The 19,773-nt window shown below is 57.7% G+C and overlaps 2 protein-coding genes and 1 long non-coding RNA gene across 3 annotated transcripts in view; all 3 read right to left on the bottom strand.

Moving 5' to 3' along the window:
* The window catches only part of LOC123368060 (RING finger protein 112-like), a 43,100-nt gene that overhangs the window by 2,547 nt on the left and 20,780 nt on the right, over nucleotides 1-19,773 (bottom strand). The window contains exons 9-10 of the mRNA XM_045012535.1: nucleotides 910-1,033; nucleotides 274-404 (exon numbers count right to left, since the gene is read on the bottom strand). Coding sequence (XP_044868470.1) covers nucleotides 274-404; nucleotides 910-1,033 — 255 coding nt within the window. The remainder of the gene's footprint in view (nucleotides 1-273; nucleotides 405-909; nucleotides 1,034-19,773) is intronic.
* LOC123368068 lies at nucleotides 1,200-3,045 on the bottom strand. The gene is made up of 3 exons (XR_006578675.1): nucleotides 2,944-3,045; nucleotides 1,579-1,635; nucleotides 1,200-1,251 (listed from the first exon to the last, which is right to left on the bottom strand). It is a non-coding gene; the product is annotated as an uncharacterized LOC123368068 (long non-coding RNA).
* LOC123368066 (RING finger protein 112-like) lies at nucleotides 4,552-6,148 on the bottom strand. The gene is made up of 3 exons (XM_045012546.1): nucleotides 5,697-6,148; nucleotides 4,893-5,108; nucleotides 4,552-4,738 (listed from the first exon to the last, which is right to left on the bottom strand). The coding sequence occupies exons 1-3, from the start codon at nucleotides 5,943-5,945 to the stop codon at nucleotides 4,670-4,672; spliced, it is 534 nt and encodes a 177-aa protein (XP_044868481.1). The 5' UTR covers nucleotides 5,946-6,148; the 3' UTR covers nucleotides 4,552-4,669.

Genomic DNA, 19,773 nt, shown 5'->3' with positions numbered 1-19,773 from the left:
CCTCCCTGCAGCCCAGCACCCCCTGCTGAGTCCCGGCCCAGCTCCCTGCAGCCCAGCGCCCCCTGCCTCGCCCCCTCCCCACTCCCTGCAGCCCAGCGCCCCCTGCTTGACCCCCCTCCCCACTCCCTGCAGCCCAGCACCCCCTGCTGAGTCCCGGCCCAGCTCCCTGCAGCACGGTGCCACCTGCTGATCACACTGCCCCCACTTTTCAGCCCCTTTTGCTGTCTTTCCTCCTGGCCCCCTCTCCCCCTTTAACAGACCCCACTCTCCCACCTTGATCCTGGCAGCCAGCTGAGCCCCCGTCAGCACTTGCCCGGCTCGGTCCATCCGGACGTGTGTCCCTGCTGAGCGCACCACGCTGGTGACGTAGTTCCGCAGGCACTGCCGGAAATCCTCGTCCATGTCTGCAGGGGGAAAAGGACCCAGGCATCAGGGAGGGACCCAGGTGTCCAGGTCAGGACACAAATTAAATGGGGGATTTAGGGGGAAGGTTTGTGCCACAGTAAATCTCTGGGCAACGGCTGCTTAGCACCCTCACACATCCCACTGCCTAGGGGAGCAGTGGGGGTGGGGGTGAGTAACAGGGAGAGGCTGCAGTGGGCGGGTGCCAGGTGACCTATTAAGACCTAAAAGGGGGGAACCAGCTGTGTCCCCCACAGGAGACCAGGACCCCAGCAGTGTCCCCTCACATCCCTCTCCCTTCCCGCACAGCTCCCGTGACCTAGTGAGCACCCCTGTGCAGTGGGCAGGAGAGTCCATTCTAAGCCAAGGGGAGTGAGCTGGGCACTGGGATTATGGGGTGGGGGCAACGCAGGAGGGGAAGATGGGGGCAGGGATGCGGGTAGGGGCAGCGCAGAAGAGGGGAGAGGGGGGTTGGGGTGTAACCCGCAGGGAAGAGGGGTCTCTTACCGCCTGGTGTCCCTGCCCTGCTCTTGGTGAACCGAGTGCCAGGGTGGGGCAGTAGGTAGCACTGGGTCCCTCTCGCCCTCAGGGCTCCCAACACCAGGGGCTGCTCGGCAGAATCCTCCAGGTCCTGCAGGAGTTAAAACAACATTTGCGGCCGCCAGCTAGAAATCAGACCTGCCAGGGAAACATTCAGCTCCGCCCCAAAGCCAGAGTTTGCTGTTTCCATGAACACACGTGGTGCCCGGCGCTGGTCATTACCCGTGTGACGTCTTTGAGATACCCCTGTCCCCCATCTGCGCCATAGGCTCCGGAGAGCTGCCAATCTCGCACCAACAAGTCCAGGCGCTGCAACAGGGAGCACAGGAGAAGGGTCACACTGGGGCTGGGGGCACAGAGAACAGACCAGAGCTGGAGGCTGCCGCCGAACCCAGCCACCAAAACCAAGACCCTGGGCATGACGTGGGCATGAAGGGAAAATAATGGGGGCAGGGATTGGCTGTTTACTCTGGGTTTGTCCAGCGCCTGGCACAACGGGGTCCTGGTTTAGGAAGTGCGGGGGGGGGGGGGGGTTGAGGTGCTCTGGCAATAGAGACAATGAATAATAAGAATCAGGTGGGGTGATAGGAGTGGGGGGTGGAACCAGCATTGGGTTGATGGGAAACGAGGACTCACCTGGATTGGGGGCAGATTGCAGGTCTCGCCGACCTCCTTTGCAACATGAACGAACATCTGAGATGCAGCGAGAGAGAGAGACAAGGAATTTTTTTTCCATCTTGAACAAAAGATCCCCCCCCAGGTGTCTGAAGGTGATCCAGCAAGATTGGTGATGCCAAATAAACATGTGACATAAAGGTCATTGAAACTAAATAAAATCCAAACAACGTTAAGTGAAAACTGATCACTGAAGAGAGAAAATTGATTAAACGAGAGAAAAAATATCGTTTCAAATGCCAATAATTCAACACTAGTAATCACAGATTATTAGTTATTCTAATCACGAGTTATTATAAAAGCAATAACTAAACTCAGAAAAGCCAGTTGGTGACTATAGAAAACCATTAATTGAAGGCACAGAAAGCCAATAATGGAACTCAGCAAACCAGTAATCGGAGTCAGAAAAGAAGTAATCAAAGGCAGAAAACTAGCCATTGAAATCAGAAAACAAGGTACGGAAACCAGAAAAGCAGTGAAAGAAAATCAATCAATGAACTAATAATTAATATCTGAAAACCGATGGTCAAAAACAGGAAACCACTAATCATAGAATATCAGGGTTGGAAGGGACCTCAGGAGATCATCTAGTCCAACCCCCTGCTCAAAGCAGGACCAATCCCCAACTAAATCATCCCAGCCAGGGCTTTGTCAAGCCAGGCCTTAAAAACCTCTAAGGAAGGAGATTCCACCACCTCCCTAGGGAACCCATTCCAGTGCTTCACCACCCTCCTAGTGAAAAAGTTTTTCCTAATATCCAACCTAAACCTCCCCCACTGCAACTTGAGACCATTACTCCTTGTTCTGTCATCTTCTACCACTGAGAACAGTCTAGATCCATCCTCTTTGGAACCCCCTTTCAGGTAGTTGAAAGCAGCTATCAAATCCCCCCTCACTCTTCTGCAGACTAAACAATCCCAGTTCCCTCAGCCTCTCCTCATAAGTCAACTTGAGTCTGCAGGCGCATTGCAGATCACTTAAGGGAGTCGACCAGGACACAGAAATTTCTTCTCCACCTGTAATGACCAACCACCCAGAGCTAACAGGGCTAATAATAAGAGCTGCCAGATAATGGTAATTAACCGTGAATACGACAATTGCAAATATGTTATAAATAATCACCTGATACTGTTCAGACTCTCTGCAACTAAACCCCGGCCTAGGGGGAGATCTCTGGGACTTTCTAACCATCAATAACAGCCCCAAAGCCTATAGACTTCCCCCTCTCCAATCCTAACAGTGCCTGGACTCCTGGGTCCTTCCCAGCAGGGCCAAGGCTGAGAGGTCAGTGTCAGTAGAGCCGTGTGTATCCTCTGCCCCACCCACCTCCAAATAATCTGCCTCCGTCCGGGTAAACGTGCTGGAAATGTTAAAAATCTAGAAAATAATCAAAAGAAAAGGTGAGTGCCCCCTGCCGAGCCCCACACCTCACCCCAGCACGGCCCCCCTGCTGAGCCTCCTTCCACTCCCTGCTCCCCGGCGCCCCCTGCCGATCATTCCCTGAATCACAGTGCCCCCTGCTGAGCCCCCCACCTGCCCCCATTGCACGGTGCCTGCTCCTGAATCCCCCACCCACTCCCCATAGCACGGCGCCCCCACCCAGTAGGAGCTGAGCAATATGCTGAACACGGAGAGCTTGATGCTGGTCTCCATACGGCGCTGCAGGTCCAGGGAGCCCTCGGTGTCCACCAGGAACACGGCCACCTGCAGGGACAGACACATGGACAGATCCACCAGCCACAGCGACGGGCGCCCTGCGCTGACGCCACCCTCGCCCCGACCAGCCCTGGCACCTCCGCTGCCTGGCTCCCCGGGGCCTGCCCTGGGCACGCTGGCTGGGGACGGGCCCTGGGGGAGCAGGATCAAACTCTGAACAGCCATAACTGCACCCCAGTGTGTCCATAGGGAGCCCCAGGGCTGGGACCCTGCCCCCCCCCAGCTTCCCCCATTCTCTCCCTCCAGCCTCCCTGCTCCCCACAGGATCCTGTCCCCCACTTCCCCTCATTCCCCTTCCCTAGTGCCCCATCCCCCAGCCTGCCCCCCTGCTCCACTCACCCATGGGCCTGGACCCAGAGGGGCTGGCCCCACATCCACACCCCCTTCGTCACGGTCGCCGTCCCGGCACGACATTCAAACCCTCCCAGGGCCATGTGCTCTTGGTTCTGTAGGGGGGCAACCAGAGACAGGGGTTGTGGGAATGCAGTTGGGGGGGGTTGGGGTGCTCAGGGTGCAGGGGATGGGTGGGGACCTCTGGGGCAGGAGGAGGGGCCACGGCTGAGGAGGGTGAGGTTTCGGCTGCAGTGGCCGGGGCCTGGCACAGGGAGAGGACACTGCCTGGGGACGGGGCAGGGCCTTTGGTATAAGGGGTGTGGGCTGCAGTGAAGCAGGCAGGGGACGCACGGGGTCAGGTGGAGCATGCGGTGAAAGGGGCGGGGCCATGGCTGCAGATGGTTGGGCCTGTGGCGTTGGGAGCGTGGCCTGCGTAGGGTTGCCAACTTTCTAATGGCTGGAAACCAAAACCCTTGCCCCGCCCCTGCCCCGCCTCTTCCCTCAAGGCCCCGCCCCTGCCCCGCCTCTTCCCCCAAGGCCCCGCCCCCTGCTCACCTCCTGTCCCCCTCTTCCTTCACGTGCTGTCCGCACACACTCCCCCCTCTCCCGGACTCACCCGCTGCCGCTGGGAGGAGCTGATGTGGAGCCTGCCCCGATCAGGGCCCAGCAGGGCGGAGGGTGGGCCGGGGCACAGCAGGTTACAGCAGGGGTTGGTCCCCAGAGCAAGGGGGCAGGGAGGGGCCGGTCCCCATACCGAGGGCCTAGAGCCGGGGCATTCGGGGCGTGATGGGACAGAAGGAGGGGCAGGCAGGATCCCCTCCCCCCGGGCAGTGGCACCTTCCTCTTGGAGCCTGGTCCAGAAGCAGCCACTGCTCTGTCGGGCTTCAGCAGCTGAGCAGAGCAGCTCCTCCATGTGGCTACAGCCGTCCCCGGAGCTGCTGCTCTTCCCGGCCCCCAGTGGCAGAGGCCGGTTACTGTGACCAACCGGACTTTTAGTGTCCAGTCAGCTGTTCTGACTGGAGGCTGCCAGGTTGCCTTTTTGACCGAAAACTGGACACCTGGCAACATAGGCCTGTGGTGAAGAGATCAGAGGCCCTTCCTGCGGAGGACAACCCTTTTCTGGGGTGGGCGGGGTCTGTGGTTCAGGGGGCAGGGCCTTATCTGGGGAGGGCGGGGTCTGTGGTTCAAGGGGTGGAGCCTTAGCTGGGGATCCCGTCCCCACTCACCTGTCTCTGGAGCCGGCGCAGCACGCAGTTCATCAGGAAGGATTTGCCCCGGCGCTGCTCCCCGATGATGGACACCAGGCAGACGGGAGCGTCCCCCACCCCACCCTGCTCCAGGCAGCGGCTCAGGGCCTCCTCGTCCAGGATCAGGTCCCCTTCCTCGTCCAGACGCACCAGCTGCACCGGGCTCCCCGGCTCTGGCTGAGCCCCCGGCCCCTGCTGCAGGGAGAGAGCAGGGTCAGACCTGGGATCCCACCCCTGAGCCAACTAGGCCCCTGCCCCTCAGATCAGATCCTCTTGAGCCATTTTCACCCCCATGAGCCAGCTAGTCCCTTGCCCCCAAATCAGAGGCAGCGCCCCCTAGAGAGGAAAGGCCACATGTCCCATTCCCCACCCCCTGATCCAGTTGGCAGGGGCAGCTCTAGACCCCAGCACGCCAAGCGCGTGCTTGGGGCGGCATGCCGCGGGGGGGCGCTCTGCCGGTCGCCGGGAGGGCGGCAGGCGGCTCTGGTGGACCTCCCACAGGCGTGCCTGCAGAGGGAACACTGGTCCCGCGGCTTCGGTGGAGCATCCGCAGGGTCGCCTGCGGGAGGTCCACCGGAACTGTGGGACCAGCGGACCATCGGCAGGCACGTCTGCGTGAGGTCCACCGGAGCCGCGGGACCGGCGACAGGCAGAGCGCCCCCCGCGGCATGCTGCCGTGCTTGGGGCAGCGAAATTGCTAGAGCCGTCCCTGTCAGCCGGTCCCCGCCTGGGGCCTGTGGGAGCCTGTGCCCCTTTCCCCTGATTCAGCCTGTCTGGTCTCACTGGCTCCATCTCTTCCCGCAGGGGTGCTGTGATTTTCTCCACCAGGGCTCTCAGCCGCGTGTCTGGGATCATCCTGTCCCTGGAACAGGGAGCCCGGCACTCAGGGCACTGGGACCCCCAGGCCGAGACCCCGATCCAGTGAGCCGCGAGGCATTCCCGGCAGAAGTTGTGGCCACACTCGATGGAGACGGGGTCATTCAAGACATCCAGGCAGATGGAGCAAGTGACGTCCTCCCGGAGTCGCTGCATCTCTCCAGATCCGCTGGGTGGGGGGAACCTACTGGGTCAGGACCTGGCACCCGTAGCAGAAGGGCTCTGCTGGAGGACGGCTGAGCTCTAACCCAGGTATGCCCCTTCCTGGCAGCAGGAGTCTGGGGAGAAGCGAGAGAACATGGAAATATTTCTGTGAACAAGCTGCGTGACTCAGTTTACCTGCACATTTTGCATTCCTGTCCCTTGGGTGGCACCAGAGCGAGAAGACGGACTCCAAGAAGCCATGGCGGAGACTGGTAGATTCCCAGGCCAGGAGGGACCAAGGCTGAGCTCCTGGATAACAGGCCAGAGAACTGCCCCCAGTTAATTCCTGGTTGAACGAGAGCAGATCTCCGAGAAACACATCCCGCCTTGATGGAGAATCCACCGCGGTGCTTTGTACATTGTTCCCATGGTCAATTCCCCTCCCTGGTAAACATAGACATCTTCTTTCCAGGCTGAATGTCTCCGGCTTCAACTTCCAGCCATGTGGTCACGTGAGGACCTTTCTCTGCTGGCCTGAAGAGCCTGTTATTAAATATTTGATCCTTGTGTAGGCGCTTCTAGACTGGAGCAAGTCACCCCGGGAGATGGGAGCTTCTCTTTGCTAAGCTAAATAGCTTGAGCTCCTGGGATGTATCACTCCAGGCCACGTTTTGTAACCTTCTAACCCCTCTGCCCCCTCTCCAACATATTCACATCCTTCTTGAACTGCACCGGAACTGGACACAGGAGCCCAGCAGCGGTCGCACCAGGGCCGAATCCAGAGGTAAAATGACCTCTCTGCTCCTGCTTGGGATTCCCCTGTTTGGGCATCCTTAGCTCCTTTGGCCACACTGTCACACGGGGGCTCACGTCCCGCTGATTATCCCCCATGGCCCCCTGCACTCTGTCAGCATCTCTGCATCCCCGCAGAGAGAGAGAGAGAGACAGACAGACAGACAGACACACAAAATGGCTGATGCTTTCTGGCCGTATCACAGCTCACGTTGTTGGCTTGTGCCCAGACTAGCCTAGCGCTGGGGCTGTTTGTGAATCTGGGCTTTTCTCTGCTCCCTACAGCCTGGCAGATGTCATGTGCCAGGGGCTAATCACCGGCTGTGTCATGCCTGCCAGGGGCACAAGCCTCTGAGGGGTTTGATCTCAGTCCAGCTCGCTGCCGAGGGCAGCTGGGGAGACACAGGGGCTGCTGGAGCCTGAGTCCGGAAGGCACCGAGCTCGGCCTTAGGAAAGGCCACGCTCAGGGCATAGCAAGGAAATAGCTTCCTGCCTCTCATGCGGTGAGCTGGGTGCTGATTGGCCGAGCTTTCCTCCCGCTGCAGTGAGAGCAAATTCACCCTTTTGCCCTGGTAGAGCCCTGGGGGTTGGATGGGGAAACTGAGGCACAGAAAGGGGAAAGAACGTGCCCTGGCCTCACCCTACTCCCCTAGTGCTGGGATCTGGTCCCGGAGCACCAATGGCTCCCCAGTTTCCCACCCTGGGATCCCTCCCAGCCACCGATGCGCCCCAAAGGGGCCCTGCTCTCTCCATCCTACCAGCAGTGATGTCTCCTGAGCAAGCACCAAGACCGTCCCAATTCGTCTTTTCATCCTTTGTGTATTCCCCCCCCCCCCCCCCCGGCAATATAGAAAATGGGAATTTTGTTTCTCTCCCTCTTTGGACAAAATCTATCAGGCTTTCATCCACAGAAAAACTGCCAGTTTTGTAGGGCAGTTGGGGTTTTCCTGCAATCCCCCACTGCCGGAGGCAGGGGATTGCTGAGATGTGATAAGGCAAAGCAGTGCGCATCAGAGGCACAAACTAACCCATGGAAAGAGCCAGTCCCTCAGATGTTCACCACGCCCCCATAAAAAGAGGGGTTCTATATATTTGCTTGCTGGTTTTTAGAGACCCTTTTCAGGATGTGCAGGGCCCAATTCCAACATTTTCGGCGGGGCCCCGGCAGGAATGACAAAAAAAAAACCATGTCAAAAAAAGCCTCTCATTTCTTAGCGACCGGTTCCCCTACAAAAAGCTCTCATTTAAGGGATGTGCCGCAATATGTATTTTTTGTACCAATAGGGTTACCATACATCGTATTTTCCCAGGGGGCAGTTTAAAAGTTTAAAGTTTAAAAATTCCTCCCAGATGGCGATTTAAGAACCAAAAAACCTGATATGTCCGGGAAAACACAGATGTATGTTAAACCTGATCTACAGGTTTTTTTTTAAAAGATGGGCCTGAACTAGAACTGAGCTCCGTTATCACATGTGTGGGTCCCCACCACTCCCTGGGGTGTGCTGGGATGTCTCGATTTTATAGGGACAGTCCCAATTTTTCGGTCTTTTTCTTATATAGGGATCCTATTACCGCCCACCCCCTGTCCCAATTTTCACATTTGCTGTCTGGTCACCCTAGGGTGTGCACACGTGTGGGTCCCAGCTGCTCCCTGCCCCCCTCATTGAAGCAGGGTTACTGCCTTGGGAACTGCAGGGCACCAGTGGCCATGGGGCAGGCTGGAGGCAGGGCAGGGGCTGACTGGAGGTAGGGTCTGGCTGCAGGCAGGGCAAGGAATGCGGGGCTGGCTGGCGACAGAGGGGTGTGGGGTGGGCTGGCTGGCTTCAGGCAGGGCCACAGGGGTTGGCAGGGCTGGAGACAGAGGAGATGCAGGACTGGCTGGCTTCAGGCAGGGGGGTGGCTGGAAATAGGGCAGGGGGTGCGGGGTTGGTGCAGGCAGGGCAGAGGGTGCAGGGCTGGTGCGGGAAAGGCAGGAGGTGCAGCAAGGGGCTGGCTGGAGACAGGGCAGGGGGTGCGGGGCTGGATAGCTGGCAGGAGATGCAGCAGAGGCAGCTGGAGACCTGGCCCTTTAAATAGCCCCCACAGCCCCTGCTGGGAGCCCCAGGCCCTTTAAATTGCCCCCTTGGGGAAGCCGTGCTGGTACAGCACGCAGGCTCTTGCCGGTACACCGTACTGGGGGCTTTGGGCGCGGGGCCTCTTAGGGGTGGGGCCCGATTCAGGGGAATTGGTTGAATCGGGCCTAAAGCCGGCCCTGACCCTTTTCCAGCTTCTCCCTCCAGCTGCAAAGGCTGAAAACACAAGGACTGGAAAAGCGGCTCCAAAGACCAACATATTGAACCCCTCTTCGGGGGGGGGGGGGGAACAGCTAGGGGTCCGGCTCTTCTTCCATAGATTAGCTTGTAAATGCCCTGATTGCGGCTAACGCAAGACAAGCCACTGTTCTGGGGGATTCCACGTGCCCAAGGGTTTGCTCTGGTTTTAGCTGGTTGAACTGGTCAGAGTTTGACAGTGTTTCAGATCACGCCATGAGCCAGACCCAGCATTGGGGGTAGATCAGGATCTGTCTGTGCCTGTCTCTGTGCCTCTGTCCTGCAACCCCACCCCCAGCTGCTGGGAATTTCCACCCCACAGGGAGACAAGACTTATGTGACTTGGCAATGCCCTAGCACAGTTAGGGAGGGTGGAAAATGAGGAACAACCAGGGACGACCCTGCCCCATGAGTGGGGGATAGACTGCGGGGGAGGATCCCACAACCTGGGGGAACAGAGCAGAGGGGACAATCCTGCCCCTTGGCAGGGGGGATAGACTGGGGGGAACGATCCTGCCCCTTGCGGGAGATGGGCTAGATTGGGGCAAACACCCTCAACACACCCTCCCTCCTTCACCCTCCACTCTTACCCAGCCAAATCTTCGCTTCTCTCCGTGCAGGCAAAATTTTGTGAGAGAAATGAAAGCGTAACTCCCTGTGACTTACCCTCACAGCAGCCCGGCTGGCGGGGTTTGAAGGGGGGTGGAGCAGCCCTGCTCTCACATTGATAGTGTGAGGTGGGTGGGAGGCAGTGTGCGTGTGGGAGGGGAGCACAGAGTGGCCTGGAGAGGTGGGGCCAGGCTGGAAAAGCAAGTGACAGAGACTGGAGGGTGCAGAGACCCTTCATTCCCGGGATCCCCCCACCAGCTCTTCGGAGCAGCAGGGCTGGAAGTGCACATGTTTTAAAGGGCACCGAAAGTGCCAAGAACTGTGATCAACTTGGAGGGGGGTGGGGAAGGGGGCAGACAGTTTGGCCAGGAATACACCCGCTTGTGAATTTCTGGATGTTACCACTGCCTCTCCGTCCAGAAATAACCTCCCAACGGCCTCCTCTCCGAAAGTGAGGCATTTCTTAGAACTCCAAAACAAAAACCCTTAGCAAAATGTTCAACTCTTTCCACTGCTGGGTAACGGTCACCTGGGGCTGAGATGCAGTCACCTCTGGGGGTGGAGACAGCTGAGGAACAGCAGCCACAGCAACACTGCATGGGGACGGCCTCGCCCAGTGCTGAGATGTACTGCCTCTGGGTGGACTCACAGTGCTGAGATGTAGCTGCCTCTTGGGTGGCTTCTTCAGATAAAGTGATCTTATGAATGGGTCCTTTACCTTTTGGAACCTCACTGCCCCATGAGCCCTGCTATGTATCCTGGATCTCTACAGCTTGAGGCTTTTTACTCCCTGTTTTGATGGGCTCCTCGTCTGGTATTTCCCAGGTATTGGTTCTTTACATTAATGGTGAAACCACCTCAAATAAAACTCATAGAACTTTAAGGTCAGAAGGTCCATTTAGTCCTGACCTCCTACACATATGAATGCCACAGAACCTTCACCACCCACTCCTGTAATAGACCCCTAAAACCTCTGGCTGAGTTACTGGATTTCCTTCAGTCGTGTGTTTAAGGACTTCAAGGTTTACAGAGAATCCACCATTTTAGCACTAGTTTAAACAAACACCTCAAAGTTGGCCCATGCCCCATGGTGCAAAAGAAGGCAACCCCTCCCTCCCAGGTCCTCTGCCACATCTGGCCTGGGGGAAAATTCCTTTTCTAGTGTAACCCTTCTGCCCACTACTGAGTTCGGGCAGCAACAAGGGCCAGGTTCAGTATCCCAAGAGGTTCCGTTTCAATAACGCAATGCAAAACCGATGGCTCAAGCCCCCACCCGGCCCAGTGACCTGGGATAATTACATACCACCGGCCCTTCCCCCCCTTCCCCGCCGGGGCTCTTTCTATGTAGGCAATACTTCCCCTCTCGCAAGTACATAGAAAGTACCGAGTGCAGCAAAATCCTTTTAATAAAGGAGGGGAAACAATGTGGTCATCACGTTGGCGAGCACACCACAAACAGGATTATACACAAACCATAAGCAAAAAAACCCACCTCCCAAGTATGTTTGGCAATGTCCTTTCCCCTTAGGGTCTTAAGTCCAATCACCCCAAAGTCCAACAACCCAAAAGTCTCTGTCTCTGGGTCAGTGCCACCCCAGAGTTCAAAAGTTTATCTGCAGAGTTTTACCCCCCCAGCATGGGTGGAAATGGGGGAGGGTACTCACAAAAAGGGTGTTAAGGGGCACCTTACCGGGGTCAGGGGCCAACCGCCCCGCCTCCCCGTGGAATTCTGCTGCAAAGCCTTTTCAACACGACCGACTCCACTCCCACCAGCTGTGCCGCTCCTCCCTCCAACCCGTGAGCGGTCTCCAGCCACCCCTGCAAACAACCGCGTCCCTACACTGCTCACTGTTCCATGGGCTGCTCCAACGTACTTGCCAAATACGCTTCCGCTCTGCCAGCTGCTTAGGCAATAGATCTTCAGGCTCCCCCACTAGTTAACACAGCACTCAGTGATCTCAGCTCTCAGTAAGCTTAACTCTTTTAGTGATTTCAGCTTGTAGTAGGGGAAGCCCAGTGCTGGGTGCACCATTGGCCCAACATGAATTCAGCTCAGCAGTCTCTAGATGGACTCCTAATGGATTCAAAATTAGCTCTGCTCTTCAACAGTGGAGAGAGGAGAATGTGCAATTGGTGTTCCAGGCCCTCAAAGGGGGCCCAGCACATCACATACACACACCAGCCCCCAACCTCTCTCAGTTCACTGGGTTTTGGCACCCATGTCCCTTGTCTAGCAAGCGCCATCCACCAGATGGTAAGACATCTCTGTCACAAAGCAGCCCCACAGTTCCTCAACCACACAAGCAGGGCAACAACACTCCACTCTTCGCGCCCCAACAACAAAGAAACTGGGGATCCCAGAGCTGTCAAAAGAACCATCCCAGGCTGCCGCAACCACGCCAGGCGGGATGGGTGTGCCAATGCAAATACCTGAAATTCCCTTCCACGCTCCCCACAATTCACCACCAGATGTCAAGGGAGAGCCCATCCTGACTCCGCTTACACTAGTCCCAAATATGGTGATCAGCTAGACCCTGAGCTTGTGGGGGAGACCCACCAGCCAGACACTTGAGAAAGAATTATCTGTAGTAAGTCAGAACCCATAAGGCAGGAACCCTTTGTCTGATCCCCCGAATCCCCTGTGGAACAGTTTAGGAGTCCAAGATGTAGGTAGGTATCAGGTGACCAGGTCACTTGACTCTGTTGTCCATGAGTCAGTAGTATTATGGAACAGCCACAGGAAGGCCAAGCCTTTTCACAGTCTATGGTGCTAGCTGATGGACCATTAGCACTGTCTGGCTTTCCCATTGGAGTCCCTGAAGTGTGAGCAGTGGGAGTGACCCAAAGCAGCAAATATGCAATACAGATACACAAGTCAATATTCCTAACTTCATCTACAAAAATGACACATGCATACAAATGGGAATAATCACATTTAGTAAATTGTAACCTTTCCAATGATACTGCACATGAGCCATCTTGCATAAAGCATATTTCAGTTATGACAGTCACATCAAGTATATTTTCATAAAGCATATGAAATATTATGTCACATCTCCCACCCCCCGTTTTTGAAAATGAAAACCAAATATAAACTTAAAAAACAATGAGGAATCCTTGTGGCAACCTTAGAGACTAACAAATTTATTTGGGCATAAGCTTTTGTGGGCCAAAGGGGCCGGCTTGGAGCACCAGCGCCAGGGCCGGGTTATTGATCGACTGATGTCAATGCGGTCGGGGCTGGATTCTGATCTCGCTCATTCGGTCTGTAAATCGATCAACGGCTATGTCCCTTTAGAAATCTAGCTACTTGTTGTGAGTTATTTCTGTCTATTCCCAGAAATCTATCATCTATCTATCTATCTAACTATCCCCATCCACCCCATCTATCTATCTATCTATCTATCTATTCCCTTTGCATAGAGGTTCCCGGTTGCTCAGGGCTGGACAGAGTCTTGCCCGGGATGGGGGGCGATGGTTTGTTCTCACTATGTGTCCCCCTGCAGCCGGGGCTCCTGATCTGAACACCCTGCCCCTCATCTCCCTGCCCTGGGGCGTTGGTGCCTGTTGTATTCTAAAACCATCCAAATTAGGCCCACATCCATCTTCCCACCATCTCCTGATCAGGACAAGCCCCCCCGCTCCAACCTTGACCACCACACTTGGGCTGATGCCGGCCACAACACCCGCACCACCACAGCCAGGACACTCCCTCCGATGTACAGGCCCAACGCGCAGGGCCTTCTCTTTAAAGCGCTGTCCGTAGGCCGTTAGGAACTGGGACGTCTTCCCGGCCAGCCCCTGCTCCAGCACCTTCAGGGCCTTCTGTTTCTGGGGGTCCTCGCCCAGCAGCTCCCCCCGGCAATGCTTCAGCAGGTCCTGTTGTTTCCCCTCCAGCCATCTCTTCATCTCCTCAGGCTTCACCCTCAGGCAGCAGGTTATACTCTGGTGGCCATGGTCCTGCCCGAAGCGGGGAGAGATCAGCCATTAGGGATGGGCAATAGTGTTACCCAGCCACGGGGTGCCGCTGACTCATATACCCACAGCCCCCTCCAACCCACAGACCCCTGCTATCCCAGCCCTGCTCCCCTGAGCTCTGCCGGTGCCCCCCACTCCCAACTCCCAGCCCCTCTGCGCTCACCAGCTCCTGCACAAATTGTTCATATTCCCTCCTGGCGGCTTCTACTGCTTTGCTGTTTTTCTCCTGTCTCATCGCTGCAAATGCTTCAGCCATCTGTGGGGGGAGAGGGGATGGAGTGAGGGGTGGGGACTGGACCGTCTCTGGACTGGGAGCCCCCCTTCCACTCACCACCTTCTCCCCCGTCCTCCAGGACCCTGCTCCCCGCTATCACCTCCCCACTGGCCCCCAATCCCCCACATTCTCTCAGAGCCAGGGGGCAGCCCCCCAATGACCCCACAGTCATGGCCACATTGCCGCCCCCCAGTGGAGAGGGCTGATTCTCTGGTGGGGTTCCCTGAGGGTCCCTTTATCTCTTGGGGGATGGGGGTCCCTGATCAGGTCAGTGGGGGCAGCTGTTGTGGTGCCCCCTCCTGGCCTAGTGTGATTGGCCAATGGCAGGAGGATCTGGGGTCAGGGTTCAATAGAACTAGTGTCCTTCCCCACAAATCAGAGAGGTTGAGGGAGAGGCAAGCTGGTACCTTCACAGGGGAGGAGAAGTCGTAGCATTTGGTCTTCAAGTATCGGGAGACGCCCTGAGGGGAATAATGTCCGGGGGAGCTGGGATCAGGGAGAGCTCAGCCCACTCCTTGGCAAGTGTCCTGCCTCACTCCCTGCAGCCCAGCGCCCCCTGCCGAGCCCCCTCCCCACTCCCTGCAGCCCAGCGCCCCCTGCTGTTCCCCCTCCCCACTCCCTGCAGCCCAGCGCCCCCTGCTGAGCCCCCTCCCCACTCCCTGCAGCCCAGCGCCCCCTGCTGAGCCCCCTCCCCACTCCCTGCAGCCCAGCGCCCCCTGCTGAGCCCCCCTCCCCACTCCCTGCAGCCCAGCGCCCCCTGCCGAGCCCCCACCCCTACTTCCTGCAGCCCAGCGCCCCCTGCTGAGCCCCCCTCCCCACTCCCTGCAGCCCAGCGCCCCCTGCAGAGCCCCCACCCCTACTTCCTGCAGCCCAGCGCCCCCTGCTGAGCCCCCCTCCCCACTCCCTGCAGCCCAGCGCCCCCTGCTGAGCCCCCACCCCTACTCCCTGCAGCCCAGCGCCCCCTGCCGAGCCCTCCTCCCCACCCCCTGCTGCCCAGCGCCCCCTGCTGAGCCCCCACCCCTACTTCCTGCAGCCCAGTGCCCCCTGCTGGCTGGACCCCTCTCCCCACTCCCTGCAGCCCAGCACCCCCTGCTGAGTCCCGGCCCAGCTCCCTGCAGCCCAGCGCCCCCTGCCGAGCCCCCTGCCCACTCCCTGCAGCCCAGCGCCCCCTGCTAGACCCCCCTCCCCACTCCCTGCAGCCCAGCACCCCCTGCTGAGTCCCGGCCCAGCTCCCTGCAGCACGGTGCCACCTGCTGATCACACTGCCCCCACTTTTCAGCCCCTTTTGCTGTCTTTCCTCCTGGCCCCCTCTCCCCCTTTAACAGACCCCACTCTCCCACCTTGATCCTGGCAGCCAGCTGAGCCCCCGTCAGCACTTGCCCGGCTCGGTCCATCCGGACGTGTGTCCCTGCTGAGCGCACCACGCTGGTGACGTAGTTCCGCAGGCACTGCCGGAAATCCTCGTCCATGTCTGCAGGGGGAAAAGGACCCAGGCATCAGGGAGGGACCCAGGTGTCCAGGTCAGGACACAAATTAAATGGGGGATTTAGGGGGAAGGTTTGTGCCACAGTAAATCTCTGGGCAACGGCTGCTTAGCACCCTCACACATCCCACTGCCTAGGGGAGCAGTGGGGGTGGGGGTGAGTAACAGGGAGAGGCTGCAGTGGGCGGGTGCCAGGGGACCTATCAAGACCTAAAAGGGGGGAACCAGCTGTGTCCCCAGCACAGGACCCCAGCAGTGTCCCCTCACATCCCTCTCCCTTCCCGCACAGCTCCCATGACCTAGTGAGCACCCCTGTGCAGTGGGCAGGAGAGTCCATTCTAAGCCAAGGGGGGTGAGCTGGGCACTGGGATTATGGGGTGGGGGCAACGCAGGAGGGGAAGATGGGGGCAGGGACGTAGGTAGAGGGGGGTTGGGGTGTAACCCGCAGGGAAGAGGGGTCTCTTACCGCTTGGTGTCCCTGCCCTGCTCTTGGTGAACCGAGTGCCAGGGTGGGGCAGTAGGTAGCACCGGGTCCCTCTCGCCCTCAGGGCTCCCAACACCAGGGCTGCTCAGCAGAATCCTCCAGGTCCTGCAGGAGTTAAAACAACATTTGCGGCCGCCAGCTAGAAATCAGACCTGCCAGGGAAACATTCAGCTCCGCCCCAAAGCCAGAGTTTGCTGTTTCCATGAACACACGTGGTGCCCGGCTCTGGTCATTACCCGTGTGATGTCTTTGAGATACCCCTGTCCCCCATCTGCGCCATAGGCTCCGGAGAGCTGCCAATCTCGCACCAACAAGTCCAGGCGCTGCAACAGGGAGCACAGGAGAAGGGTCACACTGGGGCTGGGGGCACAGAGAACAGACCAGAGCTGGAGGCTGCCGCCGAACCCAGCCACCAAAACCAAGACCCTGGGCATGACGTGGGCATGAAGGGAAAATAATGGGGGCAGGGATTGGCTGTTTACTCTGGGTTTGTCCAGCGCCTGGCACAACAGGGTCCTAGTTTAGGAAGTGCGGGGGGGGGGGGTTGAGGTGCTCTGGCAATAGAGACAATGAATAATAAGAATCAGGTGGGGTGATGGGAGTGGGGGGTGGAACCAGCATTGGGTTGATGGGAAACGAGGACTCACCTGGATTGGGGGCAGATTGCAGGTCTCTCCGACCTCCTTTGCAACATGAACGAACATCTGAGATGCAGCAAGAGAGAGAGACAAGGAATTTTTTTTCCATCTTGAACAAAAGATCCCCCCCCAGGTGTCTGAAGGTGATCCAGCAAGATTGGTGATGCCAAATAAACATGTGACATAAAGATCATTGAAACTAAATAAAATCCAAACAACGTTAAGTGAAAACTGATCACTGAAGAGAGAAAATTGATTAAACGAGAGAAAAAAATATCGTTTCAAATGCCAATAATTCAACACTAGTAATCACAGATTATTAGTTATTCTAATCACGAGTTATTATAAAAGCAATAACTAAACTCAGAAAAGCCAGTTGGTGACTATAGAAAACCATTAATTGAAGGCACAGAAAGCCAATAATGGAACTCAGCAAACCAGTAATCGGAGTCAGAAAAGAAGTAATCAAAGGCAGAAAACTAGCCATTGAAATCAGAAAACAAGGTACGGAAACCAGAAAAGCAGTGAAAGAAAATCAATCAATGAACTAATAATTAATATCTGAAAACCGATGGTCAAAAACAGGAAACCACTAATCATAGAATCATAGAATATCAGGGTTGGAAGGGACCTCAGGAGGTCATCTAGTCCAACCCCCTGCTCAAAGCAGGACCAATCCCCAACTAAATCATCCCAGCCAGGGCTTTGTCAAGACTGACCTTAAAAACCTCTAAGGAAGGAGATTCCACCACCTCGCTAGGTAACCCATTTCCAGTGCTTCACCACCCTCCTAGTGAAAAAGTTTTTCCTAATATCCAACCTAAACCTCCCCCACTGCAACTTGAGATCATTACTCCCTCGTTCTGTCATCTTCTACCACTGAGAACAGTCTAGATCCATCCTCTTTGGAAACCCCTTTCAGGTAGTTGAAAGCAGCTATCAAATCCCCCTCACTCTTCTCTTCTGCAGACTAAACAATCCCAGTTCCCTCAGCCTCTCCTCATAAGTCAACTTGAGTCTGCAGGCGCATTGCAGATCACTTAAGGGAGTCGACCAGGACACAGAAATCTCTTCTCCACCTGTAATGACCAACCCCCCAGAGCTAACAGGGCTAATAATAAGAGCTGCCAGATAATGGTAATTAACCGTGAATACGACAATTGCAAATATGTTATAAATAATCACCTGGTACTGTTCAGACTCTCTGCAACTAAACCCCGGCCTAGGGGGAGATCTCTGGGACTTTCTAAACCATCAATAACAGCCCCAAAGCCTATAGACTTCCCCCTCTCCAATCCTAACAGTGCCTGGACTCCTGGGTCCTTCCCAGCAGGGCCAAGGCTGAGAGGTCAGTGTCAGTAGAGCCGTGTGTATCCTCTGCCCCACCCACCTCCAAATAATCTGCCTCCGTCCGGGTAAACGTGCTGGAAATGTTAAAAATCTAGAAAATAATCAAAAGAAAAGGTGAGTGCCCCCTGCCGAGCCCCACACCTCACCCCAGCACGGCCCCCCTGCCGAGCCTCCTTCCACTCCCTGCTCCCCGGCGCCCCCTGCTGGGCCTCCTATCATTCCCTGAATCACAGTGCCCCCTGCTGAGCCCCCCACCTGCCCCCATTGCACGGTGCCTGCTCCTGAATCCCCCACCCACTCCCCATAGCACGGCGCCCCCACCCAGTAGGAGCTGAGCAATATGCTGAACACGGAGAGCTTGATGCTGGTCTCCATACGGCGCTGCAGGTCCAGGGAGCCCTCGGTGTCCACCAGGAACACGGCCACCTGCAGGGACAGACACATGGACAGATCCACCAGCCACAGCGACGGGCGCCCTGCGCTGACGCCACCCTCGCCCCGACCAGCCCTGGCACCTCCGCTGCCTGGCTCCCTGGGGTCTGCCCTGGGCACGCTGGCTGGGGACGGGCCCTGGGGGAGCAGGATCAAACTCTGAACAGCCATAACTGCACCCCAGTGTGTCCATAGGGAGCCCCAGGGCTGGGACCCTGCCCCCCCCAGCTTCCCCCATTCTCCCCCTCCAGCCTCCCTGCTCCCCACCGGATCCTGTCCCCCACTTCCCCTCATTCCCCTTCCCTAGTGCCCCATCCCCCATCCACCGGCCTGCCCCACTCACCTTTCTCCCCTGGGCCTGGACCCAGAGGGGCTGGCCCCACATCCACACCCCCTTCGTCACGGTCGCCGTCCCGGCACGACATTCAAACCCTCCCAGGGCCATGTGCTCTTGGTTCTGTAGGGGGGCAACCAGAGACAGGGGTTGTGGTATTGCTGTTGGGGGGGGTGGGGGTGCACAGGGTGCTGGGTTGGGGTGGGGACCTCTGGGGCAGGAGGAGGGGCCATGGCTGAGGAGGGTGAGGTTTCGGCTGCAGTGGCCGGGGCCTGGCACAGGGAGAGGACACTGGCCTGTGGACGGGGCAGGACCTTTGGTATAAGGGGTGTGGGCTGCAGTGAAGCAGGCAGGGGACTCCCGGGTCAGGCGGAGCGTGCGGTGAAAGGGGCGGGGCCATGGCTGCAGATGGTTGGGCCTGTGGTGTTGGGGGTGTGGCCTGCATAGGGTTGCCAACTTTCTAATGGCGGGAAACCAAAACACTTGCCCCGCCCCTGGCCCCAAGGCCCCGCCCCGCCCCTTCCCCCCAAGGCCCCGCCCCCTGCTCACTCCTGTCCCCTTCTTCCTTCGCGTGCTGTCCGCACACACTCCCCCCTCTCCCGGGACTCACCCGCTGCCGCTGGGAGGAGCTGATGTGGAGCCTGCCCCGATCAGGGCCCAGCAGGGCTGAGGGTGGGCCGGGGCACAGCAGGTTACAGCAGGGGTTGGTCCCCAGAGCAAGGGGGCAGGGAGGGGCCGGTCCCCATACCGAGGGCCCAGAGCCGGGGCATTTGGGGCACGATGGGACAGAAGGAGGGGCAGGCAGGATCCCCTCCCCCCGGGCAGTGGCACCTTCCTCTTGGAGCCTGGTCCAGAAGCAGCCACTGCTCTGTCGGGCTTCAGCAGCTGAGCAGAGAGCAGCTCCTCCATGTGGCTACAGCCGCCCCCGGAGCTGCTGCTCTTCCCGGCCCCAGTGGCAGAGGCCGGTTACTGTGACCAACCGGACTTTTAGTGTCCAGTCAGCTGTTCTGACTGGAGGCTGCCAGGTTGCCTTTTTGACCGAAAACTGGACACCTGGCAACATAGGCCTGTGGTGAAGAGATCAGAGGCCCTTCCTGCGGAGGACAACCCTTATCTGGGGTGGGCGGGGTCTGTGGTTCAGGGGGCAGGGCCTTATC

This window comes from Mauremys mutica, chromosome 4, assembly GCF_020497125.1.
Source record: "Mauremys mutica isolate MM-2020 ecotype Southern chromosome 4, ASM2049712v1, whole genome shotgun sequence".
NCBI classification, from domain to species: Eukaryota; Metazoa; Chordata; order Testudines; family Geoemydidae; genus Mauremys; species Mauremys mutica.
This window is presented reverse-complemented; position numbering and strand designations above follow the sequence as displayed.

Excerpts from the sequence above, each read along its gene's own strand:
- LOC123368066 (XM_045012546.1), bottom strand. The coding sequence starts at position 5,945 with ATGCAGCGACTCCGGGAGGACGTCACTTGCTCCATCTGCCTGGATGTC. Across the intron at positions 5,109-5,696 it reads TGCGGGAAGAGATGGAGCCA|CAGGGGCCGGGGGCTCAGCC; the intron begins GTGAGACCAGAC and ends CTCTCCCTGCAG. Across the intron at positions 4,739-4,892 it reads TGCGCCGGCTCCAGAGACAG|GCCTATGTTGCCAGGTGTCC; the intron begins GTGAGTGGGGAC and ends TCTTCACCACAG.